The 27,350-nt window shown below is 46.8% G+C and overlaps 1 protein-coding gene across 7 annotated transcripts in view; it reads right to left on the bottom strand.

Annotated features, from left to right (window-relative positions):
* anks1b (ankyrin repeat and sterile alpha motif domain containing 1B) overlaps nucleotides 1-27,350 on the bottom strand; it is a 114,630-nt gene that overhangs the window by 39,206 nt on the left and 48,074 nt on the right. For 6 of the 7 annotated variants that reach the window (XM_037460209.2, XM_037460207.2, XM_037460206.2 and 3 more), the window contains exons 11-13: nucleotides 19,812-19,968; nucleotides 14,745-14,881; nucleotides 9,415-9,613 (exon numbers count right to left, since the gene is read on the bottom strand). In XM_037460209.2, the coding sequence (XP_037316106.2) occupies nucleotides 9,415-9,613; nucleotides 14,745-14,881; nucleotides 19,812-19,968 (493 nt within the window). Of the gene's footprint in view, nucleotides 1-9,414; nucleotides 9,614-14,744; nucleotides 14,882-19,811; nucleotides 19,969-22,669; nucleotides 22,775-27,350 lie in introns of those variants that run through there. The other variant, XM_037460213.2, reaches the window with a different exon arrangement.

Genomic DNA, 27,350 nt, shown 5'->3' with positions numbered 1-27,350 from the left:
CTGATGGTTTCTATGGCAACAGAGAGCCAGAGTGCCAGCATCTCTCCCCACAACATTTTTTATTTTGTTGGGTGGGGGTTTTTTTTTGGTTCTGAGTGTCTCAAGCCTTCAGGGGAGCGAGGGAAAAGTGCACGGCTGACAAACACAGCAATCGAATCAGCAGGTGTTTGTTGTGTTTGTCTAGACGGAGAGGAACAACAGAGGCACAGCTGTGTGCTCCGGGGAGAGATGGAGACAAAACATCGGGAGGAAAACATTGTGGCGGCATGAACTTTTTCAGGTAACGTTCATTTCTCCAAACAAACCTCCCGGCGATACATTCCTCCATTCCTGACTCTGTCTGTGTGTGTGTGTGTGTGTGTGTCTTACCTTGGCCTTTAAAGCAAGTGCAGCTCAAACCCAACGTTCATACTGTACACACACACACACACTCCTAGCACTCCTCTCCCACTTTTCGTCTGAAACGCAGCGAACAAACAGCTGAATCGCGGCATCGCGCATTCCTGTTTCTTCCAGTTTCTTGCGAAACCAGCACGCAAAACACGCACGCCGCACACGCACCGGCGAGTAGCGGCACGCAGCAGCTCGGCTGATGCTCGTCTTCGACACAAACAAACCGCGGTGATGCGTGTGTGTGTGTGTGTGTGTGTAGTCCGGAGTGTCTCAACACCAGGCGGAGGAGCAACCCTCATCTTCTGAAGGGTCATAAATCACGAGTGAATGGTTTACCGAGTCTGGAAGCTACCGCCTGTTTGAACGCGCACGTGGTGACGGGCCGAGAAAAGAACACATCTCAGCTGTGCGTCTCTCCGTAGAGGAAAATAACGCTCGGAATGCACCCCTCGTGGGGACTCCAGCGGTTCGAGATGCCTCCAGCGGCCGTGTCCCAATTCCACACCGCATACTAAGTAGGCTGACCATGAAAATGATTTTCTTAAAGCAATGGAAATAAGTAATAAGACAAAAACATTGAGTCAGTAAAAAGGCCTCTCACATGTCTCTGAGAGCTCTCTCTGTTGTACAATAATGTGTATTGATTGGAAAACCCTTCATTAGCGCCCCATTAAAACATGTGTTTACGTTCAAGTGATATCGCCCTCTAGTGGTTTTAGTCATTATGACTTTTTCTCCGGGGTAACAACAGACACAACGAGGGAAGGCAGAAAAAAATGACACATGAGTCAACAACACCAACCAGTGGATTGGAGAGCAGCTTCAAATAGCAGAGCTTTAAGTGACCAGTTGTTGATGGTGCAGTGGGTGTTGAGGGCGATGCATTTAGTGGGGGAGAAGTAGAGCTAGGCTTTGAAGAGAGGATGAAGGGGGGGGGGGGGGGGACTGAGTACCGAAGCTTTTGGGACGCTATTGAGAGACTGGGGCTGTGTGAGACTTTACAGTTTTTCTCCATTGGTTTGGCTCATTTTTTGAAACAGAAATGACATTCTCAAAACAACATGGACAAACCTCCAAACCACTTGGCAATTTCTCAATACAGAATTGAATTTCTCATTCATTTGGGTAAATTGCAAATGTCTAAGTACATATCTCAATGTGTCAGTACATATTTGCAAATGATTAAGTACATGTAGCCTACATTTAGCACAATTTCCAAGTGAATAGATCTTGTTGATCTAAACTGATTGTTGATTCTCAGTCTAATTGTTTTTCGCTCCAAAACGTCTCAGCGTATTTTCATTGTATAAGTCATCACATGCACAATAGTCTGTTCAATTGTCAAAATTACTCAAGAACATAATACCATGAATACCATATATGAATCCCTTGGAACATTTGATAAATTCACAGTATTGAATTGAAGTAACAATTGACAGTCAGGTGAAACTAGAACTTTATTTTATTTATTCTTCAACCAGCTTTATTTACAGCACTGTAGGCCGCATATAATTTTCATTGTTTTTTGTTTCTGTGTTTATTTTACAGTATACTATGCTGTATATATTTTCTTTTTACTCTGATGTATGGAAGTTATTTTATGTTTGTGAATGATAATTGCAATTACAATTTCCAGTAGTATGAGTGCAATGTGTGATGTCAAACCTTGGAGGCTAATCTTACCCTAAAATCCTATTTTTTTCTGTTAGCCAGACCAAAAAAACAGTACAGTAACCATTGTCAATGAAGGACTGGGCAAAGACTGGTGGACATGAGGGATTTCAATGGTCCTCTGCCATAGTGACAAAACAACTAAACATTTTGACCTGCAGTGTTTAAACAATGACAAAAGGACTTTTCATTTTGGGGGCACTGACTGTTTGTATGAGAAAAGGAATTCGTTGTGACTGATGAGTTGTCTGTTTTGGGAGAGATATGACCTTTTGTAGGTGTGCCATAGTGTTTTGCTAAACCATCTAGGTTATTTTGGCAAATGTATTTAAAGCTTTGAGAATGTCGTTTTTTCGAGAGATAGATGAGCCATAGCAATCGAGAAGGAAGTTTTCATTTTGGGGGCACTGACTGTTTGTATGAGAAAATGATTTGGTTTTGAAGCTTGAGTTAACTGTTTTGGGTGAGATATGACCTTTTGAAGGTGATCTATGTAGTTGTGCTGAACCATATAGGCTATTTTACCAAATGCATTAAGAGCTTTGAGAATGTAATTTCTGTTTCAAGAATTGAGCCAAAGCAATGGAGAAAAACTGTAATGTATTGATGCTTGTACACTATATCGTATATAGCATAAGGTATGTACTGTATACGGTTTTTGCAATAATGAAAAAAAAACTCAAATCAATATGTTTTATTGATTTGTGGGAACAGGGAATGAGGTCAGAAGCGATGCTCCCAGCAGTAAGCGTCATCTTGTAATAGCAGGAAGGCCACTGGTGGACGCAATACTAGCAAACAGGTCTTCCAGGGGCAATAAGCCATGAGAGTTAACATGCAGAACTACCATTATTAAATGCCCTTTTCTTTGTGCAATGCAACTGTCTAAAAACTATTCAGATTGAGTTTGTTCTTTTGCATTGAGTTGCAGCTCATGTCTTGCACCGAGTGCACGTGTGACGTAGAAGCCACTCCAAAATAATGACCTCCATTTCCCCCGCCCCCCCCTCGCAAGCAATCACTTACCACAAGCCAGATTTAATTTCAGAGCGGCATCTCAATTCCAAATGAAGCCCTTCACACTAAATTTAAATTCACAACAAGATGAAAAAGATACAGCCCTCAGATTGAGAGGTGAATCCATGTTGATACATTAAGGGAGGGGGATGGGGGGGGGGGGGGGGGGTCTTGAACAATGAATGACGGCCACAGAGACAGAAGTGAACGAGAGCTGCAGAAATGAGTGGGTCACAGGAGGGAGGGAAACACAGAGGTTAAATGTCAGCCTGATCTGCTGCAGAGATCCGATCCACGCGGCAACTGCATCCAACAAAATCTCACTCGTCACGGATGTTTGGTTCTCCGTCTACGTTGTAAATTCCACACAAACTCGGCAAAACACTATTAAAATGATAGAAAAAAAAAAAACTTATCTGACTCCAGCCCAAAACCGGCACATTCTGTAACACGACCTCGGTGATAACGAAGACTCCAGCGAGGTCAGCAGGAGTTTGCCTAATCTGCCTCGCCCGCCTCCCTTGGCAGCAATATATATATATTTTTTTACATTTCTGCGTGTTCATCTTCAGCGGGCTCGACTTCTGTAACACTGCCGTCACGGGTCTCTGGAAAAAGTCGCCCAGACAGCCGAAGCAGACTGAACGCTGACGCCCCAAAATGCAATCAGTTTTTAATGCGCCAAAACCCAGAAATCACAGCTGGAACCGGGCCTGCCACTGCATTTTATTAAAGTTAAAACTGCACTGGTATCTTCTATCCCACCCTTAATTTGTTCTCACCTTGCACCTTACGCATTAAAACTCTCACTTGTGTCTCTTTAAATTGCCAAATATATTTTCTTAATGACCTCCGGTCTTGACTTTGAATTTGCCTTTCTTTTGACCGGTGCTTTACAGATAAACACCTCACGCACCATCTCTCATACACCAGTGCGTTCTCCTCTGTGTGCTTTTATGGGGATGGGGGGGGGGGCCAATCCGAACATCTGATAGCTTCTCCGTCTCTGAGACGGTTTATTAAAAACTACGGAGTAATATCCGAGCTGTCAGTTATGCCAGAGATTTAAGACTGCACCCTATTCCCTAAGCGCCTGGATAAAATCACTATCAGCGCCCTGAAGCCTCGGGCGCTGAGCTAGCACCGGGTTAGCGCCGGGGCTAATTTCACAAACGCTCGGATTCACCACGACGGGGAAACATTCAAAGTCTGGGTTCGTCGATTTGAGGGAAATTACTCAAGACCCGTAAAAAAGTGCTGCCTTCAAAAAAAAGGTCACAATCATCGGCTAAGGTCATGAAACTCATATGAAGCACTGGGGAAAGGTGGGTTCCATAAAAACGGAGACAGCAGCGCTAATGTCACAACGCACAGGTGCCTCACCTGCGTGGGAGGCAGAGAGAGAGAGAGAGAGAGAGAGAGAGAGAGAGCGAGAGAGAGAAAGAGAGCCTGCTGGCGTGAACCCGTCCTGCAGGCTCAAAGGGGCCACCCATCCCGTTCAAGTACGCAGAGCACATTGCCACGGCAACCGGCTCGTCTCCCGCGGTAACCCATTATTCAATTCTACCCGAGTCAGCAGTGACGGAGGCGTCTCACGAGCGTCATTGATATTAAATGTGTGTGTGTGAGAGACAGTAATATAGTATGAGGTCACCGCTGATGCACTCTGTGTGTGTGTGTGTAGCAGTCGTACCATCCACCCCTGGATGAACAGAACATGTGTATGCAGGTCGGATTTGAGTCGGGTCACATTAGTCTTTGTCGAGGACGAAACGCCCCGGAGTCGTCGTCTTCGCCTGTGAAGTCTTTGCCCTGTTAACTCTGCACTCTATCCTCTCCAATCAGGGGGCTCTTCATTCTCCCCGTCGGTGGCGCTGAAGGGGACTAACGGCGGGACGCGTGTCTCCCAGCCTGAGCCTGTTTTTGTGTGTGTTCGGAGCTTCCACACATGACTCACCGGGTCGCCTGCGGCCACGTGAGGCCCGAGGGTTGGGGGGTCACAAGGACGATGCCGACTGTGTCGCGCGTTTTTAGCATTTCAGCATCAACCAATCAGCCCCGAGTAGTAAAAGCACCGCCCGCAAAGTGGGACACATCGTGAAGCAGAGCAAGTCGAATCAAACGCGCCGAAAACAAAGCCTTTCGATCGTGACCCGGCGTGTGATCACAATCGCCCCGAGGTGAAGAACAAATGAGCACGCGGCACGTGTGATCACATCTGTCCCTCTCCCATCACGACGGTGTTAATTAGAGCTGCGTCTCCGAGGGGCAGTTTGCAGAGGACATTCTACTACGGAGAAACGGCAAAAGTCTCGAGGCGCAAGACGACGCGCCGACAAGGTGTCAGGGAGGTGTTGCTCCCGCCCGCCGCTGACGTAGGAAAGAGTGATCCAGACAAAGTGATTCCACACCAAAGACACATGTGTTGCTTTCTGTTGGATTACAAAGACGTGTGTATGTGTGTTGGATACAAACGTAAAGCACATTCAAGAGGAGAGCCATCTACAGGGTTTTTTTTTTTGTTGCTATTCACACACTCTGTTAGGCAATGACTATAATTAATCATGGGCAGTAATAATAAAAAGGGACAGTATCATTGGGCACTAATGATAAGTTCATTTCATCAATTTCATTCAACTTTAATGTTAAATTGGCCCAGACATGAAATGTAAAATGTATGACAAAGACAGCTTGCCTATACGACTGTGTGTGTGTGTGTGTGTGTGTGTGTGTGTGTGTGTGTGTGCGTGCGTGCGAGTATTCCATTAACGCGCCGCTGGCTTTGAACCTGACCCAGCGGTTTGGTCACAGCCGGACGACAGAAGTGCACGTGACCAAGCTCTGGGGGTCGAGTTTGCAGGCGAAGCGTTGGAAGAGGACAGGAGCAGGTTTTGGGGGAGGGTTTAACCGACTTTTAAACTCTTAACGCGGCGGCCGATCGCGGCGCCATTTCACGGCCCGTTGGCGGGAGGAGCGAAACACAGCGTGTGTTCGGTTTGAATACTTAAAGTGAGTTTTCCTGCTCAACGCTGCGGTTGAATCAGTGATGGTGACACTTGATCACGTTTGCCTGCTGAAAAAATGGGGTGTATGAATAAAAAAAACTGCCTGCTATTTCTAAAAACAATATAAAGAATAAAAAAGGTTTGAAAAAAAAAGAACAAAGAGTCCAAAGCTGAAAAGCTATTTTACTTTAATTAGCAAGCGCCATCAGATAACAGTTATTCAACGGACCCATCGCTTATTAAAAAGGAAATCATAGTAATTACTGTGCAGCTTTAGATGTCATCTCTGCACACAAAAAAAGCCAAAAGAGACAGACAGATGTTGCTCTGAGAGAAGAAGCTGTGAAGTTGTGTAAACACACACTTGTTCGTTGCTGACATGCCGCAGTGGGCTCTGCGGAGGAAGAGCGCGTCTGCAGCTGCGTCGCTTTGACGCGAGCGCCGCATTTCACTCTGCGCCGAGGGAATATCTTCTCCAGCAATGTCCAACGTTACGTAAACCGCAGCTCTGCAGCTCTGCAGCAGCAGCAGCAGCAGCGGCGGCGAAGGATCAGGTTATAAATAGGCCGCCTTTTCATCCAACTGCCCACGCAGGTGGCTGACACCTGCGTACTGCGCTGCAGGGCCGGACATTTGTTGTATAAATGTTGGTTGGCGTTCAATGAGAGAGAGAGAGAGAGAGAGAGAGAGAGAGAGAGAGAGAGAGAGAGAGAGAGAGAGAGAAAAAGAGAGGGGGGCAAATGTTGACAAGAAGGAAGGAAGGAAGGAAGAAAGGAAGGAAGCAAGGACCTTTTATGGAGTGCGAGCGAAAAAAAGAAAAAAAAAAGTGTTCCCTTCACTTTGTTGTCCTCATTTTCGCTCTCCAACCCCCTTAAATCTCATGTTGCATTCCCTCCATCTTTCAGATTTTTGTTCATCACCCCCCCACCACCACCGCGCCATCTCCCACTCCCCCACCCTCCCTCACCCACACTCTTTTTCACTGCCATGCTTTGAATTCTGTGACTCTTTGCCTGTTGTATCCATATATACACACACACACACACATACATACATACATACATACATACATACATACATACATACATACATACATACATACATACATACATACATACATACATACATACATACATACATACATACATACATACATACATATATATATATATATATATATATATATATATATATATGTATGTGTGTGTACACACACACACACACTCCCTCCTTCTCTCATCCCCTGTCTCCCTCTATCTGTCTGTAAGCCACTCGTTACCATGGCAACCACACAATGGGCCTTATAAGCTAATAAGTAAAGAGAGTCGGAGTGATGAGCAGAGTAGCAGGAGGAGGAGGAGGAGGAGGAGGAGGAAATAAGAGGAACAAATTTATTGGAAAAATAAATGGTGGTTTTGGGGCTTTCAGTGAGACGAGCAAAGTAGAGACAGAGAGATTCCATCTGAATGTTTCTTTAAATCAACAGACGGGATCAGAGGACATCGTATCTCCCCCCAGTGCTTCAACGTCTAAATCTCCACGAGATGAGACCACGATTTTGCTCACACAAATAAATATGATATATTTTTATATGTTGCAGTGTACAGAATTTGAGTTAAATAAGACAATTACTGCCAGAGGAGGCTGGTCAGAACGTCTTATGTTGAAACTACAATGAAGACGTTAAAATTTAGATTAAAAATCCAAATACAACAATTTAATGATGATGTAATGAACAGTTACTGATTAGTAATAAAATACTGAAACATATGTTTTTGGGCTTCAATTCAAATTTGAATGGCAAAAATTTCAATTTCAGCTCCTCACTATGTGATGTCCGCTAGAAAAAAGTTTTGTTTGGATGTCTGTAACAGTTGCTGTGTGGGAATATATAAAAAGTAATACAAATAAAAACAGCTATGCTCCAGGTGCAGCAAGACGAGCCCCGTGAACAAAAAGGCTCTCAAACGTTCATTCATAATAACAAAATAATTACAAAAAAATCACAGGGAAATGTGGGTGGGGCTAATGTGATGACTTCTGTTTTCCAAAATATGGTCGGTAACTTTTAACTTCTCAAAACCCCGACATGACTCGTATCATAGACGACCTCCGCAATTGTTACAATTCATTGGAGTAATCGTAGCGCTGATGTCATGTAATTCATTCACACTCTCAAACCTGGCTTTTATTATTTTCTAAGATAATTGTGTTGAAAGTCAAAACAAGGCCTTTCAGCACTGAGATCAATAACTGCTCCTCAGCCTCCGTCAGTCTGACATCAGTGAAAGGCCCACGACTCGTTATGGAGGTCTGAGAAGGGAGATAACACATTCCTGTTCAATAGATGCCATGGCAACGCTTCAATGAGAATAGTGGAGGAAGACGTCTCATTCAGGTTTTTTTTTTGTCACTTGTGGATTGATAATTATGTGTTTTATGTTGGGGGCAAAGTCTAAGTGTGGCTCTGAACTTCTGCTGGAACACGCACACACACACACACACACACACACACACACACACACACACACACACACACACACACACACACAGCCTCCCAAGATAGCATTTGGGCTAAACCCAGGTTAGAGGGGAAAGCCAACTACCACCAAGTCGCCACTTTGCCATGACAACAACCAATCTCGTCGTCATGGTAACGGATGAGGCGAGGGACTGGGAGAGTGACACAAAAAGGTCCATGGAGACAAAGAGTGGAAGAGTCAATACATGACATTTCATTACGATACGGTTCTGTTGCAAGCCGATGTATTTCTGTAGTGAAATATCGCCGCCTCTCAGCGAGCAGACAGCTGCCCTAATTTAAAATCCTTGAGATGAAACATCTCAATATTACACGGAATGTTCCTTTTGGAGGAGGAAGTGCCAAACTCAGCGGGGGAGGTCTTCCAACCAGAGTTAGTGTTTCATCTGGTCCGACAATCCCAGCAGGACTAATGGAGCATCTTTTGCAGAGTCCTTATTTTCCTCTGAAAGAAAAGTGCTCATTGGCCTCCTAACACTAACCAATATGTTAGATAAGGAACATTTTCACCTCAAGAAGGCTTTTAAAAGTCCCATATTCTTTTAAAAGTAACTATATTTTCATTTTAATACAATAATATGTTGCTGTTGGTTAACAAAGAAATTAACCAAGGCTGTTTTGACTAGCATTGCTAGTGTTCACTGCTAGCAGTTAGCATACCAGTTATAGTTTTTACCAGCCCCGGTATTCACCACGTCACTTCTACCACCATCAAACAGCAACATGTAGAATTATTCTAAATTCTAAATTGACAAAGTCGGGCTCCATTAATAACGCGTCCCTTACCCGTGAGCGGACAGTCGCCGCCGCCGTCGTCGTCGGAGCCCGCCGAGTCCTCCTGGTTGGGGCTGAGCGGCGGGCTGGCGGGGGGGCTGGTGCTGAAGCTGGCGTAGCCCAGGGAGGAGCTCACCTCGCTGGGCTCGCAGCTGTGGTTGACCGGCCTCTGGACGTCCAGGGACGAGGACAGCGAGGTGCGCTGCTTGGGCTGGAGACAAAGACGGCAGAAGCACGCGGTCAAATAGATGAGGACCTAGCAACTAAACTACTGTGTTTAATAATATGATAAAATGATTCTAGTTTGTCTTTCTTGTCTTTCATACGAGTTCATATTGGGTTTATTTGTTCCATTTATTAATAGAAGACACTCACAAAAGCAGACTAATGCATATTGACACTCTTTGCGTGATGTCACCACGCGTGTGTGTGTGTGTGTTTGAGCGAGCAAGTCAGAACTTGTGGGGGAAAGTGAATCGACACGTTGGACCGTGGAGGCGAAATAACCTGCCTGGAACGTCGAGAGCCATGACAGGAACACCTTCATGAGATCCTCACACGTCACAATTGCCGCGCCGCGGGAGAAAGCGTGACGACGGGATGGGGGTTGGGGGGGGGGGGGGGGGGGGAGGGTGGGATTGGACGGGTCACGAGTGGAAATGAAAGCACGAGGGGGAGGCTCCTTTCCACTTTGCTGCACTCGAATCGGGCCCCGAAGGGTCTTAAAAATTGACTGCGCCGAGCTGAGGTGAAAAAAACAAGAGCGGAACAAGTGCAAGAGACGGGTGGGTGGGTGGGGGGGGGGGGGGGGGGGGTCGAGCATGAGCCAGAAGAAGGCCATGAAAAACACGAGAAAGATACAATGGGTCGAAAGACAATGAAAACAGCAGAAAGGGGGAATAACATTTTGTATTTAGGTGGAACAGAGGTACCCCTCACCCCATAACTCTGGAATTTTTGAGCTGAGCTAAGAGAATCGGGTGGTGGGCGTCACTTCATATTTAGTGTAAAGACACGAGGGGGCCGACTTGGGTGTGTGGGGGGTCGCTGATCCTCTCGTGAAATGAAGGCAACACGCGCGCACACACACATTGGAATATACACACGACAGGAAATGCAAACGCGGCGTAGCTGTGCGGCTCAGGGTTTAGCGCTAACACGCTAACAATGCACCCGGGCAGCGAGCTAATGAACACGCCGCGGCGGATTGGAAGGGGATTAATGAGCAGAGACACACAAACACGCTCGATCAAAGCAAAAAGACAGCTTCCCCCGGGAGGGGGGGGGGGGGGGAGACACACGTGTGCGTGTGTAGGCCCTAATAAATGACACCTCCATTAGCTTAAAAAGTCTATTACGTCTCCTCCGACAGCTTACGTTTGCTCGCGGGTGTTGGGAGGTGCTCATTTCGTTGTGTGCCGAATTACAACCAACAACAAAATCAATCACCGTTATCGACGGTCGTGATTAAGAAGGTCGGCCGCGTGGGCCTGTGAGACGAGAGCGTTCAGTGTTGATGAATAAAACTTGACAAGAAGCAGAATGTGTTGCTCTAACCATCACAGCGATGCTAAACAACCCAATTTATGTCAATGGCAACACAGAGCCGTTATTTATACAAAACTGTGCTTTTTCCATAAAATAAAGTCACAGGCTCACGAGTTTGGTAATTTAGCATCAAAATGTAATTAGGAAAATGGTTTATAGTTATCATTGTGAGTTAACTGCTGATAATGGAGCACGGAACATATCTCCTGTAGGAAGTGTTGGGACTTCTTTTTCCATTATTTGGTCTTTGCGCGGGGAGCTTAGCACGTTCGCACAAAGTCACTAAACAGAAACTCGAGAATGGCAGAGCACATGACCCATGGACAGCAGGGGGCGAATAAGAAGCTCAAGAGTACGGAAACAAACAAGCAGTGAACATCCCAAACTATTTTCATTTTCCCCTAAAGCCAAACTCTTTCAGGTTGTCTACGTGCTGAATTCAGTTCCTTTCACTGGAGTCGGATTGCATGAATATCATTGTTCCAGCATAAAATTAATTCTTAATCTGCCATAAAGTAGGATTTTTGTTTTCCCCTGCCGAAAGGCACACGTCTGCGATGCAGTGCGGAGTAAGAGCTAAAGAGGTGCGTGAACTTCATGATTTACGGAGATCATCAAAATGCTTCACCAATGATCCTCCCAATGCCAGGGGCAAACACCGGGAAGCGGCTGACATGTTTTGTGCACCTCCCGGAGGAAAGCTTTTAACCCCAGAGTCGGTTCAATTAGCCGTGGGGACGGCCGAGGTCTCTCGTCTGGGGCCTTGCTGGCATTCTGCGGCCTGCCAAAGCCACCAAAGGTCTCCGGGTGGTCGCAGAAACCTCCAGATGGAACGCCGTGAGAGAGAGAGAAGAGAAGAGAAGAGAAAAATGGATCCTTTTGTCCACTGTGTGTGTGTGTGTGTGTGTGTGTGTGTGTGTGTGTGTGTGTGTGTGTGTGGCGGCAGCCTGCAGTACGAGAGTCGCAGTCTAATAAAAGAGCTGCTACAAACGCTGTCATATTGCGCCCGCGTAATCACGCACAGATCCGAGCGAATATTAACTGGCTGCAGCAACACTGGCAGTGTGGGATCATGGAGTGTGTGTGTGTGTGTGTGTGTGTGTGTGTGTGTGTGTTCAGCGCAAACCCCAAAAGCCAAAGGATTGATGGGATTAATGAGCTCTAAATGCTAAAGTGATTAGTGATTTGTCTCCGCGCTCCCTGCTTCCTCCAATGGGGCTACAGTTAAAAGCTGAGGAATGACGCTTATCCAACAGCAGCGTGATACACCTTTTTCCCATCGCAATATATTACTAATATAGATTAGGAATTCAATGATTTCATATAAATACCTCCAAACGCGGTCATGTGTATTTCAGTCATATTTATATATATATAAGAGAGAGGGAGAGATATCTGGAGCCTTTTTTTTGTGATCTGTCTCAATTCGATGACTATAATTACGCCGTCGTCTCAAAATCACTCCAAAGGCCGACGTTAAAATTACACACATCACCCCGAAGTTCACCAGATCCGCGTCGGTCAAAACAAACCATCTGAACGAGACGAAACAACTGGGTTTGCTTGAGGTCGACGTTCCCTTGAGAGCACTCTGACCGCCGATTTGGGGGGGGGAGAGGGGGGGGGAATCAACAGAATAAGTGGTGCCGTTTGGGGGGGTCGGGAAGCTCCTCAGTTCTTCTTCTTCCTCTTTCTGTCTGTTTGGATCCGTTTGATTATTCCCTCCCTGCGTGATCGCGGAGATCAAAGCGTGTCCGGGCTGACAGTCTGAAGACGAGATGCCGGCGATGAATGAATTAAAAATAAATGAACAAGCGAAACCCTGAGCCCACTCTGGGTGGACCTCCCCGGCGTGCTCTCTGCAGCGATGGCGTGCTTTTCGGGTTCGGGTGAATAATTACATTCCAAAAGCCCGGATTTAAGCAGCAGAATTACACGTTTTGATCCACAGCAGCGGCCTCGGGGGGGCCTCGTCAGAGGGATGCAACAAAGTCACACAACAGGCTTTAAAAGATGGTGTTGGCTCCATTCAAAGAGAATGATGCCAAATGCCGGGAATACAAGACTACTTGTGTGTCCCGTCTCTTAAAGAAAGATTAATTAAACTGTCAAATGACTAAGTTCTAAATAATTGCTATGATATGAACGTCAAACGTTTTTAAAATCATGCTTTTGTTTCGCAAATTTAGATAGATACTTTAATAAATGTTCAAAATGTATGTTAAAAAGTGAAAAGATGACACTTTAAATGTGAAAGACAAAGTATGAAACTAGTCCTCTTTAGACTTTAGACACTTATTCAACAACCTTATTCAAAATGACCTATGTAATACGAGCAGATGATAAGGGAATAACACTCAACTGGAAAAAAGGCAAATGAGTATTAGATGAAGAAATGAAAACAAAAGCGTGCGTAGTGAACGCGGATGTTTCTTTTAATATCTTGGTCCCAAAAAGGAAATCAAATGAATCATTCTATTTTGTCCAAGGCCACTGATCTATTTCTAGATACGACTCAATAGGGAGTTACGCCGCATCGCCACCTTTACAAACCACCGCTAAATTAAATCCATACTCCGGATGCAAACCCTCTCCCTATCGCAATAACAACGCCGTCCCCCCAGCCCTTGTGTGTGTGTGTGTGTGTGTGTGTGTGTGTGTGTGTGTGTGTTGGACGTACGCGATGAAGTGATGAAACTTAAATGAAATGAAATTAATTCCAGAGAATTAATTAGGATTCTGAACTCCGGGTGATTATTTGCGCTTCGGGCTGAGCGGCTCCGCATGTGATCCCCCCCGCGCACATTAGCTAGTGTAGTTAGTGAGATGCCACGGAAGGGGGCCAGGAAGTGAGGAGTGAGAAGAGGAAACAAGGAACATGTTGAGGTGAAAATTCAGGGTCCGGTGGAATTTAGGGATTTGTCATTTTCGGCTCTTTGTGAGGACGAAAAACAGGGTTTTGTATCAATGGGGAAAAGTTGTGTCTTATTTAGAATAAGGAGAAATCACTTCTATTCTTGAAAAAGAAGAATAAGTTTAGGATAAACAATACGTGCCAAACCTTTACACCGGAGCTTCATGTTGACAGACGGGGGGGGGGGGGGTGCTAAATGAATCCCTCTTCGCTAATGAGGATGATTTAAAGTTGCATTTGAATTTCTGAATGCTGATTGGAAGTATCCCTGATCAGTGGCACATTATTAATCGGCTCTGTTGTTGTTGTTGTTGTACAAGATTGCACAAGCAGAGTTTTCTTAACAAACTTTAGTTTCTGATTGAGGACGCTGAGGAAGATTAAATGCATATTTATTTGATATGCAAAGTGATTTTTCTATTTTGATCTCAGCAGTAGCTTCACTGAACTTTGACAGTCTGTTGGATTTGGCTTCTCAATTCAGATCACCATATATGCTGTTTGCTCCACGTAATCAATGTCTAGTTAAAAATACACCTACATAATATACAGAAAGTTGTCCTCCACTAATGAAATAAAAGTTTCTGGCAGTTAAGCATTCAGAAATGGTGTCACAATTTTTTTTTTGTAAAAACAATTAGTTAATGTATTTGAAAAAGTTGGGAAAGGGTATTACGACATATTTAAATTGGAGATACTATTAACTCTAATTCACCATGACAGACGAAATGAAGCCATCAGAGGGAGAAACACATCGAGATGTTTACCATTGTGCGTGTGTAGGTGTTAAAGCTACTTGTAGTTGGATAGTGTCATGTTCAATAATGCATCAGGTGCCTCTCAAACACATTCATTAGTGTGTGTGTGTGTGTGTGTTCACCTGTGGGCGGATGACTCTCTCAATGTTCTTCAGGGCCGTGTCGGGGGACGGGGGGGAGCAGTCTGGAGTGGGTCCCGTCGAACAGTCGCCATGGTTACCGGGCTCCCCCTTACTCACAGTCACACAGGACAGGGCACCTTGGAGAGAGATAGAGAGAGAGAGAGAGAGAGAGAGAGAGAGATTTGTTGTTTTCTCTTGTTTTTTTAATTTATTTTTATTATGAACATTATAGCGTCGCACATCATCTCCACCAGCATGTGATCACTTGACAGAAGAAGGAGAAGAAGAAGATGGAGAGTGCATTTCGTCCAATTAGAGTGAGTCACCGGCAGAAACAGAACTGCAGAGTGTTGCTTAAATACGTGAATGTGAATCCAAAAATCTCCCTCAGCTAATCCAAAAGAACAAAGCCACACCGAGGGGAGAATCGGAGGTGGCTCATGATGTTTTGGGATAATGAAAAAAATAATGATTTGAGTTTTTGGTCATTTACGTTTAATTTTGCCAGGATCTATCCGAAGGAGGATCTACATTCTAAGAAAAAATGAAGCCTGCAAGTGGAGCAGGCTTTGTGAGGTCACGGTGACCTATGACCCCCCAAAATTGCAATCAGTCTCATTTTCTTTTTTGACTTGAATTTGGAGAAACTAACACCAGGTGTTCGGAGAATTTGCATTCAGGAGAATGCGCCAGATTTAGAGGCATGAACCAGGAATTAGAGACAGAAAACGCACACGAGGAAATACTGCTTCACAAAATACTCCATTTAGGAAATGGGAAAAACACCCAAACAAAAGTTTCTACTTGAGAAAACATCAAGCAGACAACTCGGTTAATGACTTTTCTGATGACGCGTGGGTCGCTGCGTCCTGGAGGAGAGACGCCTGGCGCTTTGTCTCATCATTACAGCCTGCTGATGGCTGGCAAACATCACCCTGGTCTTTGTTGGCGCTCGCCAAGGGTTTGAACAGTTCAATAAGTGCACAGTCATTGGAAGACGAGAACGAATGCCTTCAACAAAACACAGCAATAAGAAAGCAACGTGTAATCAAAAGAAGACATTAGCAACACAGTGCACCACAGGGGGGGAGAGGCAGGAGACGCTTTGCTGAGATGCGTGCCCCGAGAAGCACATTTTAACACACCCCCGACAGTCTAGAAACCACTTTTAATTGCTAAAAATGAAGCCCAAAAAAACTGAATTATATTTTCCCCTGATACAATAACCATCTGTTTCAATTCATTCCGCTCCGTCATGCTGGTGGTGGAACATTAGCAGCATCTGCATCAGAATTTTCCACCATCTTGTATCATACGTTTACATCTGACTGCGCGCACACACACACACACACACACACACACACACACATCCTTCAGGGAAAGTGACAGAGCTTCACAGCACATCTTTCTGTCATCATGTGCATGCCTGCGTGTGCAAACCCAGACGGAGGTTCCTGGATTTGACTTTGGGTTGTGCAGTTATACACAGCTGCAGACAGACACACACACACACACACACACACACACACACACACAAAGAGCAGCCTGGAGCTGAATCAGTGACTGAATGTGGGCGTGAATAGATTTCTTTTGTGAGAAGAAGAGGAAAGGAAGGATGCGACAGGGGGATATATATAGAGATAGAGGGATTGTCCTATTGATAAATAAGCCTAACACTGAAGCTTTGATGATGAATGTGAAATGTGTGCGTGTGTTCGCAGGCGTGTGTGTGTGTGTGTGTGTGTGTGCGCGCAACGGTGCTTCCTTCGGATCTGCCTTGAGCTCACTCCTTGCCAAAGGGGATCCTTGTTTGTGTATAAACGCATAAAGGTGCATATTTATAACACGTGAATGAGATATGATTACTGCAGAGTATCATTTCTAAACGGTTTACATCCATATGCTCAGGTTTGTTCATGTGTGTGTGTGTGTGTTTGAAATACTTCAACAGGTGTCACGGGATCCAGATATTCTTTGCTTGACCAGCAGCGTGAAGAGTTCAGCGTCTGGTGCAAAGCGCGATGCCGAGCCGGTCTGCGCGCTGCGAGAGGCGCTGCGCAGCTTGCTGAAGCAGGGCTGCGAGGCGCAGGAAGTGAACCCGCGGTGCCTAACGAGACAGGCGAGATGCTCCATCGCCTTCCTCTCGACGACGACGAGCCAATGGGCCTCGACCCCCCCATTCGGCGGCGAAGCCCCGGAGTTTACTCCGGTTCCGCCGTTAGCCCCTCTGAGCCCCCGGTGGGGTAAATGGAGTGAGACGCAGCGACATCACTTGAGTATCCGCTGAGGGGCGCAATGCGTTTCTCTTATTCATAAGTCAATTGTCGATGCGTAGTTCTCTGCTCGTCTGGTGAACCCTTTTTTTCATTAAAAGCTTGCTCCAATATTCAGCAGCGTCCTTTTTCACCACCTGCAGACGAGTGTGGCTTTATCTGGAGAGGCCTCTCCAGAAGCTCTGAGCAGCACTGAGCGGTGTGCCGCCTGCGGGTCTCTCCTCGGCCCACCCACCCACCACCACCACCCCACCGTCCTGCAGGAGCACATTGCACCTACAATGCACACACACACACCTCAGAATCACCCACCCTGAGCTCTAGACACAGTTACAAATCCCCGGTTACCTCCAAAAAAATGGAGCAATGGAGGAAAAGCGTCGATGGCAGAGCCGTCACAGAGAAGATCCCTGCAAACGCTTCGGGCCTGAAAACAGAGAAAACGTCCCTCGGTGGACGACAGAAATAGTTTTCCCTCATTTGGCACGGATTTAATTTCCAATCGGAGAGGAATCCACCTGATACTCCGAGTGTAATCCCGAGTTAACGTACAAAATGACTGCCACGGGACTCGATTACTGCGATTATGCACCCGGGCGTGCTTTGCATTACAAAGAAGAAAGACTCCATTCACTTTGTCCCGTCGGATGAGACGTTGGAACGTTCCCGCGGGACGCGTCGTCCAAAGACAACGGGTTGTGGACAATCTCAGGGCAACAGCTGTGAGAAGACGAAAGGATAAGAGCAATGAAAGTCAAATAAAAGAGATGGAGCGGGAAATTATTTGTCAGTTTCACAGACAGCCCGTCCCCTGGTGTTTCTGCCGACAGCTGGACTGAGGGACCGTCAGCAGATGGACGTCGAAGCGCAGGACAGGTGGACGTCAGGCGACGCTTGCAATCAAAAAGAAGATCCACACCCAGTCCCCCCCTTGTTCTAGACTAATTCTGCTGAGTCATCCATGCAGCGTTATTTTTTTGGAGACGACGCGGGAGGAGCCAGCCGTACGCGCCACTCCGAGTTCAGGCAAACATCATTGACCCAAACCGCTGCACAGGAAGCCTTCAAATTAATTCAAATGCATACGATCAAATATTCTCATTTAGAATAAATGTCTGCGGTGGCGGTGGGGATGGGGCTGAGGGCACAGGCTGTAGCATCTGTGGAAACATTCACCGTGCACAATTCACTCCGACGTGTTCTGTTGTTGATCAGCATTGGAAGTGAATTGCACGGAATCGTTTCATCCTACTTCCAAGATAAAACATCTGCCAACGGGGACACTTTGAAAACTCAATCACAGCCCAAATGATTTGTTGGAGAGGTTTTTTTTTTTTTTGCAGTGCACCAAGTCTCTCTTCTCCCTTTTCCTCTCTCATCTCCGTCTCTTCCCGTGTTCCCTCATCGTCACATGAGCCTCCTCTCGTAGGCCGACTCCGACGCTTTGAGTCACAAGCGCCCCCCCCCCCCCCCCCCCCCCCACGACTGAGACGACCCGCCAACCTCCCCCAACCGGATGCGTAATGCCTCCCCCCCCCGTCCGTCTCGCACTCCTCCTCGTCCCTCCTTATGGTCCGTCTCTCGTACGTCTCTCGGGGACGAGGCTGAATATGCGGCCTGTTGAGCTCTCGGCTTTCGCAGCCACTTTCAGCAACAACACGGACGCTCGCCCGCGTGACATGTTTACATCTCCCTCTCTCTCTCTCTCTCTCTCTCTCCCCGTCTCACACCTCATCCCCCATTTGGCCAGGTAACAGCCCTCAGAGAGCCGACGACAAACACAACCCCCCACACCGCTCACTTGCGTCACCGAAGCAATTTTCTACAAAAAGACACTTTGACATAAATCATCTAACCTCCCCGGCTCTCGCTGTCCGAGACGGGAGGAGAAGGAGGGGGGGGGGGGGGGGGGGTGGTGTCAATAGCAATGCAGTTCCCATGGCAACGTACAGGTGAATCACCAGCTGGCGATGCAGTTGCCGTGACAACCTGCAGCGTGTAGCGTCGCTAGGGACTGAGTCGGGAGGCGAGGACACGCCGTGGCAGCGCGTCGCCGTGGGTGTCGGGAAAAACGGGCCGAACAAACGCAAAGTGTACCAAATGACCAAAAAAATACACGCGTGTGTCTTTTGAGAGAAAGCTGATTTGGTCACTCCGTGTTCAGGAGAATAGAAAACGGTCTTCTGTTGCACTGCACTCTGTGGTCTCCGCCCCTGTTCGGGGTCATAGGTCGGAGTTCCAGCTCATGGAGCAAAGATGAAAGGCCGGCAGCAGAGGCCCGGAGAGATCCTTCAGACTCTTACCTTGTAACCTCCGGTGTCTCTTCAAAGCACCTTATCGGCGTTTCACACGTGAACATCTGACATCTGATCTGAAAAACTAAACCAAACCCCATCCAAAAAGTCCCCCTGAACAAAACTACTCTCACGCTCACCCACACCCGCCTATCGCCACGGAGCTCGCGTTGAAGTTGAACAAACGATGCGCTTGGCATTCAGGTGGTTTTTTACGTCTCCCACTGAAGCTGTGATCATCACAGCAGCGGGGCGTTCGTGTGGAAACGCGGTCACAGTGGAAGGCGAGCATACGCGCCACCGACAAAAGGAAGGACCTGCTGGATATGAACATTGGAAATGAAAGTGAAAGCAGACAATTCCACATGATGCATGGATCTGCTAAATAGAATGAACCTTCAACTTGGCAGCTTCGGCCCAAGACGCCGCCAAGGAGCCCAAGCGTCAGGTGACGAGTGATTGCGAAAAATCAGAAAGTGCACGTGGCTGCGTTGCCCTACCGTGGCGTGGACTGGCGTTGAGCCGGTGATTGATATCTAGCGAGCAGGGCTTCCGCGTGACGGCGGCGGTCACGGACTCGTAGTGGTCGTCCTCGTCCGCCGGCAGGAAAACGTCCAGAGACGGAGAGGCCGCGATCTCCGCCGAGCGCTTTGAATCCTGGGAGGAGGGCACACAGAGAAGCAGAAGAGTTCAGCTCAAGGCCGCCGATCGCGTCCAACCACGCTCACCCGGGTCGGGTTTTACCATGAAGGATTTAGGCCGATGTTCAAAAGCAAACACTGAAAGTAAAAAAGGCTCTTTCGTTCGCCTTTTCAATCTGGGAGAGTTTTACGATCCCTTCAAGACGGGGTTTTTTGTTCCCTGTGATGAATGGGATCAACGAGGCTTCACTTGACATTCATCCGCTGCGAAATAGATGGACTGGAAAAGATAAAGAGAATATCTTATGTGGATTCACGAGGGGGAAAAAGTCCACCACTTGTAGATTTAAGGGTTTCATGTGCAAGAAAATGTTGAACTTGCATAAAAGTTGTATATATAAAACCTTAAAATATCCTGACATCTTTCCTAACTACAGTCTATTAGATGAAAGTTGTGGTTGGAATCTCTCTGGCTTCAGGGTCTCATCACATGGTGGGAAAGAAGATAAGGAATAAAACCCCAAAACAACTGCTGAGAAACACAGCGGGACATTCTTTCAAACGCAAACAACACAAACTCTTGATAAACCCATCAAAACACAGCTACTTTGTCTCAGAACAAAGACGAATCAGTCCACGTCTCGTGTGGCATCAAAGCATTTTAATAAAGCAGACAGAAAAAGGCGAGCTAATCGCAATCTCCAAATGCTTTGATAATCAAAATATTTTTATGCAGTTAAAGGATGTTGTACACTCAAAGCCCAATAAGCCTCCATCTAATCCCCGTGCGCAACTATTTCCCTTTGTCTTGATGCAAAACAAAAATACAATGTGTAAATTAATTACAAATATTATCTGAAAAAAAGGAAGAAATTCAGCCCAGAAATTTTTAAAGTGTTTTATTAACTACCAACATGAAGGATGCTCTTGCTTTACATTTCCTAATGAATGCTGTTTGTGAGGCTTATTGTAACTATTTGCAGAAAGCCGACAATTTGCATACACAATGAAATACTTCAATGATCTTTACAAAATGGGACTTGCAGCAGTTTGACGAAAGCTCTTCATTTGGAAAGGTTTTTAATCAAGAGCTCCGCGTAAGGAAGGGGCTTTCTCTCACGCACCCCCCCCCCCCCCCCCCACCCACCCTCCAGCCTCTTTTACTCATCCAGCAGCCAGTGATCTTCCTGTCACCGTCTGCAACTACATTACCCAGACTGCACCGGGCCATCAATCACAATGCAGAGAGCCAACTCAAAATGGATCAGTCACTCCGGCTGACAGAGCAATCAGCCCCTTGATATTTTCTCTCACTCGCACTCTGCAATCAATCTGGGACTTATTTCACATTGTACTTTATTAAAAGGCCTAACCCCCCCCCTCCCCTCCCACACACCCCACTTCTCCATCAGCACTCTATTAGACTGCCATTACCATGCTAATGGAGGCACCGTTCCTTTTATGCCCACACTCAGCAGGTGTCCGGGCCTCAACGGGGCCCTGATTGGAAGTGACAGCTTGGTTAGCTGCACATTTCACTCACAGAGCCGCGAGAAGAAGGCCGAGAGGCCTGCGATGGAGCCGCGGGACGCTGCAGGCTCGCCCCTCCTGCAGAAAAGCCCCAGCCGGCAGCGCGCATTGAAAAGGGGGCGGTTAGTCATCGTCATATTCAGTTCGGGGCGTTTATCTAAATTGTGATAAAACTGATTTTAGAGTGTAATACCATTAAAGTATGGTGTAGTTAAGAGTCAAACACCCTATGGACTAAAACTCCACATTCAGCCCTTAGAGGGTCCAATGTTTTCACATTAGTTTGTGCATGGCGATGCTCTTTGTGTGCGTTTGGATTGTAATGCTGCCAAGGGTGTTGTGTAATGCAGCGACTTGGAGCCCAAGACAAATATAAGTAAATCGCATAGGACGAACTAACAAAAGCCAGCTCTGGTTGCTGCTAGCACATGTTGTGGGAATTATATAGTAAGAAGTAAATGATCAAACATTAATTACCGTCTCTCTTGGCGGATACAATAATCCATTCCTCACACTTTTGACAGAAAATATAATCCGCGCGGCATCGAGATCCCTACTAAACATGTTTGCCTTTGCAAATGAGTTCCTGGGATACGGCGTCGCTATGGCAGCAACACGTTACACACACAGCAGCATCAGCATCTTATTCAGAACAAATCCAAATCCCACCAAGACCGAAACCAGTTGTTCTTCAGAGAGAATCGAGGTGAAGTTTCCAAATGACTGGAAGTGAGATTGAGACCCAAACACAGACAGGGGGGGGGGGGGCATTGTCGGAGAACAGGAAGTGACAGAATCACCCGCAAATGCAAAGCCACAAGACACCGGCTCCAATACCAGCCACACCGTCACCTGTCATTCGTCCCGTTGCTCTGCACCTCCCAACACAACAACAAAGAGCGACCCCCAAGCACAGAAGGAAACAAAAGGCCGGGGGGGGGGGGGGGGTGGGGGGAATTGAACCCGGCTGGATCAAAGGGCGCAAAGATCAAACTCAACATCGTGTTAGGAAATGGAGCACGCGGAGGGAAGGGGAAGACGGATGAGCGGGTGCAGGGAGCAAGGATTTCCTCACACACACACACACACACACACACACACACACACAGAGCAAATACACAGAGAAATAAGACACCGGTTGGATTTAATCTGGTTGAGCCACCTGACGTTTTTTCGACGCGTCTCACCTCTCCTTCCCGCTCGCTCCTCGAGGGCTCGGCCCGATTTCTGAAAAAAGTTGGAAGAAAAGGCTTCACGCCGCTGGATGTGAGCGACCAACAGAACGCACTCGGGCTTTGTCCCTCCCTCCACCCTGTCTCCCTCCCTCCCCCCCCTCCCCACGGCTCTCTATCTTTCAGGGGGGCAGAGATAGGACACAGAGAGACTTGTGTCTCAGCCGAACAGGAAGAGAGACGCACAAACAGAGGCCTCCTACTGCAGCCACTAATTAGCAGGTCGCATGCAGCTCGTGTCCCGACTGCGGAGCGCAGATTAAACGCTACACAGTGTGTGCGTGTGTGTGTGTGTGTGTTTGTGTTTGCGTGTGACGGCGCCTGCATGTGACCAAGCGACTCTGTGATGGTGTATTGGTTTTTTGCATGAGACAGTTGACGTGTGTGTGATCATGTGACAGCTTATGTGATTATTCTACTGTGCCAGTTTCGATTGCGAGGCATTACTGACTCTGCTGGTATTTTGTGTGTGTGTGTGTGTGTGTGTGTGTGTGTGTGTGTGTGTGTGTGTGTGTGTGTGTGTGTGTGCTGGCTCTGGTCATGTCAGTGACACGGCCTTAATGCAGCGACCCTCTCTCTGTCTAACCCTTTACTGTCCCAACACAAACCCATCGCCTCCCATGCGACGGCGTACACAGAGTTCACAGGCCATCAGATATGAACAGAGGAGGTAATTTGCTGGCATTTCCTGACGGAGGGGATACTATTAGAGAGAAAAGGGGGGGGGGGGGGGGGGGGACACTGGGGGAAGGACAATGGAACCCTCTGAGGCAGAGGGCAGAAATGCTGAAAGATTGCGGCGTTCAAAACATTAAAATGACTTGAGCTTCCTTTCTCCGGGGCGAGAAGAGCAGATGAATCCAAATCTCACTGACGGCGCCGACTAGTGGCGTTCAGCATGGACACAAGATTTGGGACTCCGGATTTGCAGAGTCCGCAGCTAGTACCCAGTGGCTGCGTTTGGCAGGTCTCACGTTTTGGCACCTTAGGTTAGCGCGTTAGCACGTCAGCGCAGCTGGGGGATCTCACGAATAGGGACGAATAGAAGGTTCTAGGTCGTCCTGCTGCATGGACGCAGTCTGATGTCCAACACCCAGATGGCGCGTGAATCAAACGCAACAAACGGGTCGAGATAATCCACAGGCAGGACTGTTGATCCTGCTCAAAATGATTATTTTGCACGTTTATTTTTGTGTGCACGTGCAGAGGTGAGTGGGAGTCTTTCATCCGCCGCCTGGAGGAGCGGATCAGAAAGCCCAGGTGAGCAGAGGGTTCGTTTAAAGACAACCTTCCACCGCACCAGGATTTAATGCCACTGGAGCCCGAGAGAAGTGCTTCTACTCTTAATGGTTTGGTGGTTCTAAATTGCCTTCCCATCAATATACTCCACGACTATGGGGGTCAAACCTTCTCACCGAAAAATAGACCTTCACTTGGGTTCCTTTGAGAGCGCTAAACCCCTCCGTCTGATTCTCTGTGCGCGCTGCAGAATGCAGATAAGCCAGAAAACCCAAAATGATTAAAAGACACTTTGCGCCCCAGATTTAAAAAAAAAAAAAAAGATTTCTGTTATATTCAATTCCACTTCTTTCCATTAAACAGAAAACATACAATAAAAACAATAACAAAAAGGCTTTAGAGTGACAAACATCTTTATGGGTGTTTTATATCTCAATAGTGATAAAAGGGAATTGTTTTAGAGGACGCTTACTGCTCCCTTCAGATTCACAGCATCCTTGAATCTGACACACACACACACACACAAGTGGCTGCTCTGCCCTTGATTTTTAAAAGCTTTATTTTTTGGAGGTTGTGAACGACTATAAATTAACACTATGCATGACATTTATACAAGAGATTACGCAGCTCAAACTCTTCTCATCAAAGGCACTGCAGCACGTCGCGACTAATGACTCAATACGCTTCCTGTGAGGCACTGCCGTACTTGCAGAACAGAATATAATCCATTAGACCTCAGATAACTAACACCAAAATACCGACGCACACATCTCTCAGACTAACGATTACAGATGGAAGGAACCTGTATTGATCGCGTCGGGGCAACGCTGCATCACACCGTCTTTCCATAACCGTCCTGCCGGGGCGGAGAAGCAACAAGTGTGAGCTAACATCGTTAGCTCTGAAAATTGAATTATCGTCTGCGTCACAATGCAGTGTTTCAGGTGAAACAATATCTCCACATTTAAATCAACACTGGAGCAAGATGACACACACACACACCTCAATCACTGCGCTTGGTTCGGACACAAACAGACGCATTTTATCGCCCTGTTGGCTCTTTGGGGGCATTCTAAGGTCACAGGGTCTTGCTCAAGGGCAGGGTAATAACGGCTGTGTGCAGTACAACCAAAGCATCGGGTCTTCGGTTGAAGATCAGTGGGAGTGTGTGTGTGTGTGTGTGTGTGTGTGTTGAAGGTTAGGTTGACAGGTAGGCAGTATATAGCTGCAGATTCTGCAGGGCATGAAGCCATTAAGAAGAATTAAGTGCCGCATCTCATCTCGGGGGGGGTCACACAGAGCAGCAGAAGTTGGAAATAAAAGCACTATGTGCAGTGTGTATGGAGACCACTAGACCACATTTTGATGTTTTTACATTAATGATGTAATATAAATCCACATGAAGATAGAAACGTCCTCAATTTGCAATGTGATGAATGTACATTACACACATTTGCACTCAGACTTCGACCCGAGCTAAACAGCTGATCAGTGTGAAGCTGTTGCTTTAAATACATTAGGCCACTAAAGTCTAAATCTCAACAATGTTGTACTATTCAAATCAGACATTATGAAACATTTACATAATATCTGAATCCTCTCCCACGGGGCACCCGGAGGCTTCAAACGCTCCCCACGTAATATCTCGCTCAGACACACCTGCCTCTGACGTTCCTCAACAGCGTCACGAGTCATCGTGCTCCCCCCCCCCCCCCCCCCCCAACCCATTAAGTGCATTAAACTACCCGGGCTGAAAGCATTAAAGGTCAGCCGCCACCCTCCTTGCAGGAAGGGAAACTCGAATGTAAAAGAAAGTGACTGCAAAGGGAAAGATGGAGGCAGAAAAAATAAAGGAGGAAAAAGCCAAAAAGGTGGAGTAAAGAGAGCATAGCTCGACATGGTGGGAAAAGGCTGACGTGGTTGTATATGTGCTCCGCTCTGACGGCCTGCCGAGGGTGGCGACGGAGTTTTGTCAATGGTGGACATCCCACGACCGATTACTTATGAATTCCTGTGTTGCCTAGCAACCCCGCTGTCCTCTCTGAATCTGAATGTTTTTTGGGGGGTTTTTTTGCATTTATTCATCATCTTTTCATCTTTTCCCTCTTCATGCTGCTTCCAAGGGGAGGTTTGAACTTGTTGGTCAAAGTGGTGGGGGCGGCAGAGGAAACCACCTCCTCCACCTACCTACCTACCTACACACACACACACACACACACACACACACACAGACTCTGGCGTCAGCCGGTGCCCGCATGGCGATGGTGGGAGGAAACCTGCGGCTGGCAACGAAAATTCACAGTAAGGAAAGTGTCCTTATGCAGCCACGTATGCCTGCATGCACCACACACACACACACACACACACACACACACACACACACACACACACACACACACACACACACGTGACGCTAAAGACACGCCGCTCTCGTTCTGTTTATCTGAATAAACTAATGCGTGTCTGACAGGTGAATCGTGGGTATGCAAACACCGACGCGCTAATCATCACATTCATGTATTTTGCGAGTGCACCTGCTGAGACACACATGCACACTTCCACTCACAGAAACACGTGCACACTTCCACTCACAGAAACACGTGCACACTTCCACTCACAGAAACACAATCCTTTGCAAGTCTATTAGAGACGCCTAGGATGATGCAGGCTAATGCAATGAGCATTTTTTTCTTGACATTTAAATTGTTTAGTTGTTGGAATTGTTTCAACGGAGGTGTCACTTCGACTTATTTCTGGATCATTTTACATCGCTGTTCTATTTCACTGCATTATGTACAAAAACCCCCAAAAGGTAATGGTGCTTTAAGTATAATATCTGGAAAAGGCTCATATTAATTTACACCCAACAATTGAAGGCTTGGGAGTGTATCGCAGGTTGTATAATTGTATTTCACAGTCCGGGACAATAAAAAGAAAAACAAACTCAAAAAAACCTCTGATTGTGATTCTTACCTCTGAAACCGATAACTATGAAATTTACTTTTTTGCACATTTTTACCCCCCCGACAGAGATCCAGCCAAATACCTCAGGGCGAATAACAGAAAGCGTCCTCATTGCAGAAAGGGACGTCGAGTGTCAACACTCTGCACTGCAAATATAAAAAGGTCCACACATTGCCCGCCCCCATTTTGGAGAAGCAGACGGAAGCATCAGAACGGAAGCTGAACAATGTGCTGCAGGGGACAGAAAAAGCTCACCTAAGAAAAATCAATATTCTATATTTAGAATATTTCCTCTGCCTTACTTTGCTGCGAGACACTCGCTTTCCGATGGGGAAGTGAAGCCAACGCAGCCTCGGTCCAGTTTACGAATGGCGGCTTCTGTTCTGTCGAAAGGAGCCTTGTGGCTTTGAAGAGAGATAAAGGCTTCAGCTCC

Source organism: Pungitius pungitius, chromosome 2 (genome assembly GCF_949316345.1).
Source record: "Pungitius pungitius chromosome 2, fPunPun2.1, whole genome shotgun sequence".
Classification (NCBI taxonomy): domain Eukaryota; kingdom Metazoa; phylum Chordata; class Actinopteri; order Perciformes; family Gasterosteidae; genus Pungitius; species Pungitius pungitius.
This window is presented reverse-complemented; position numbering and strand designations above follow the sequence as displayed.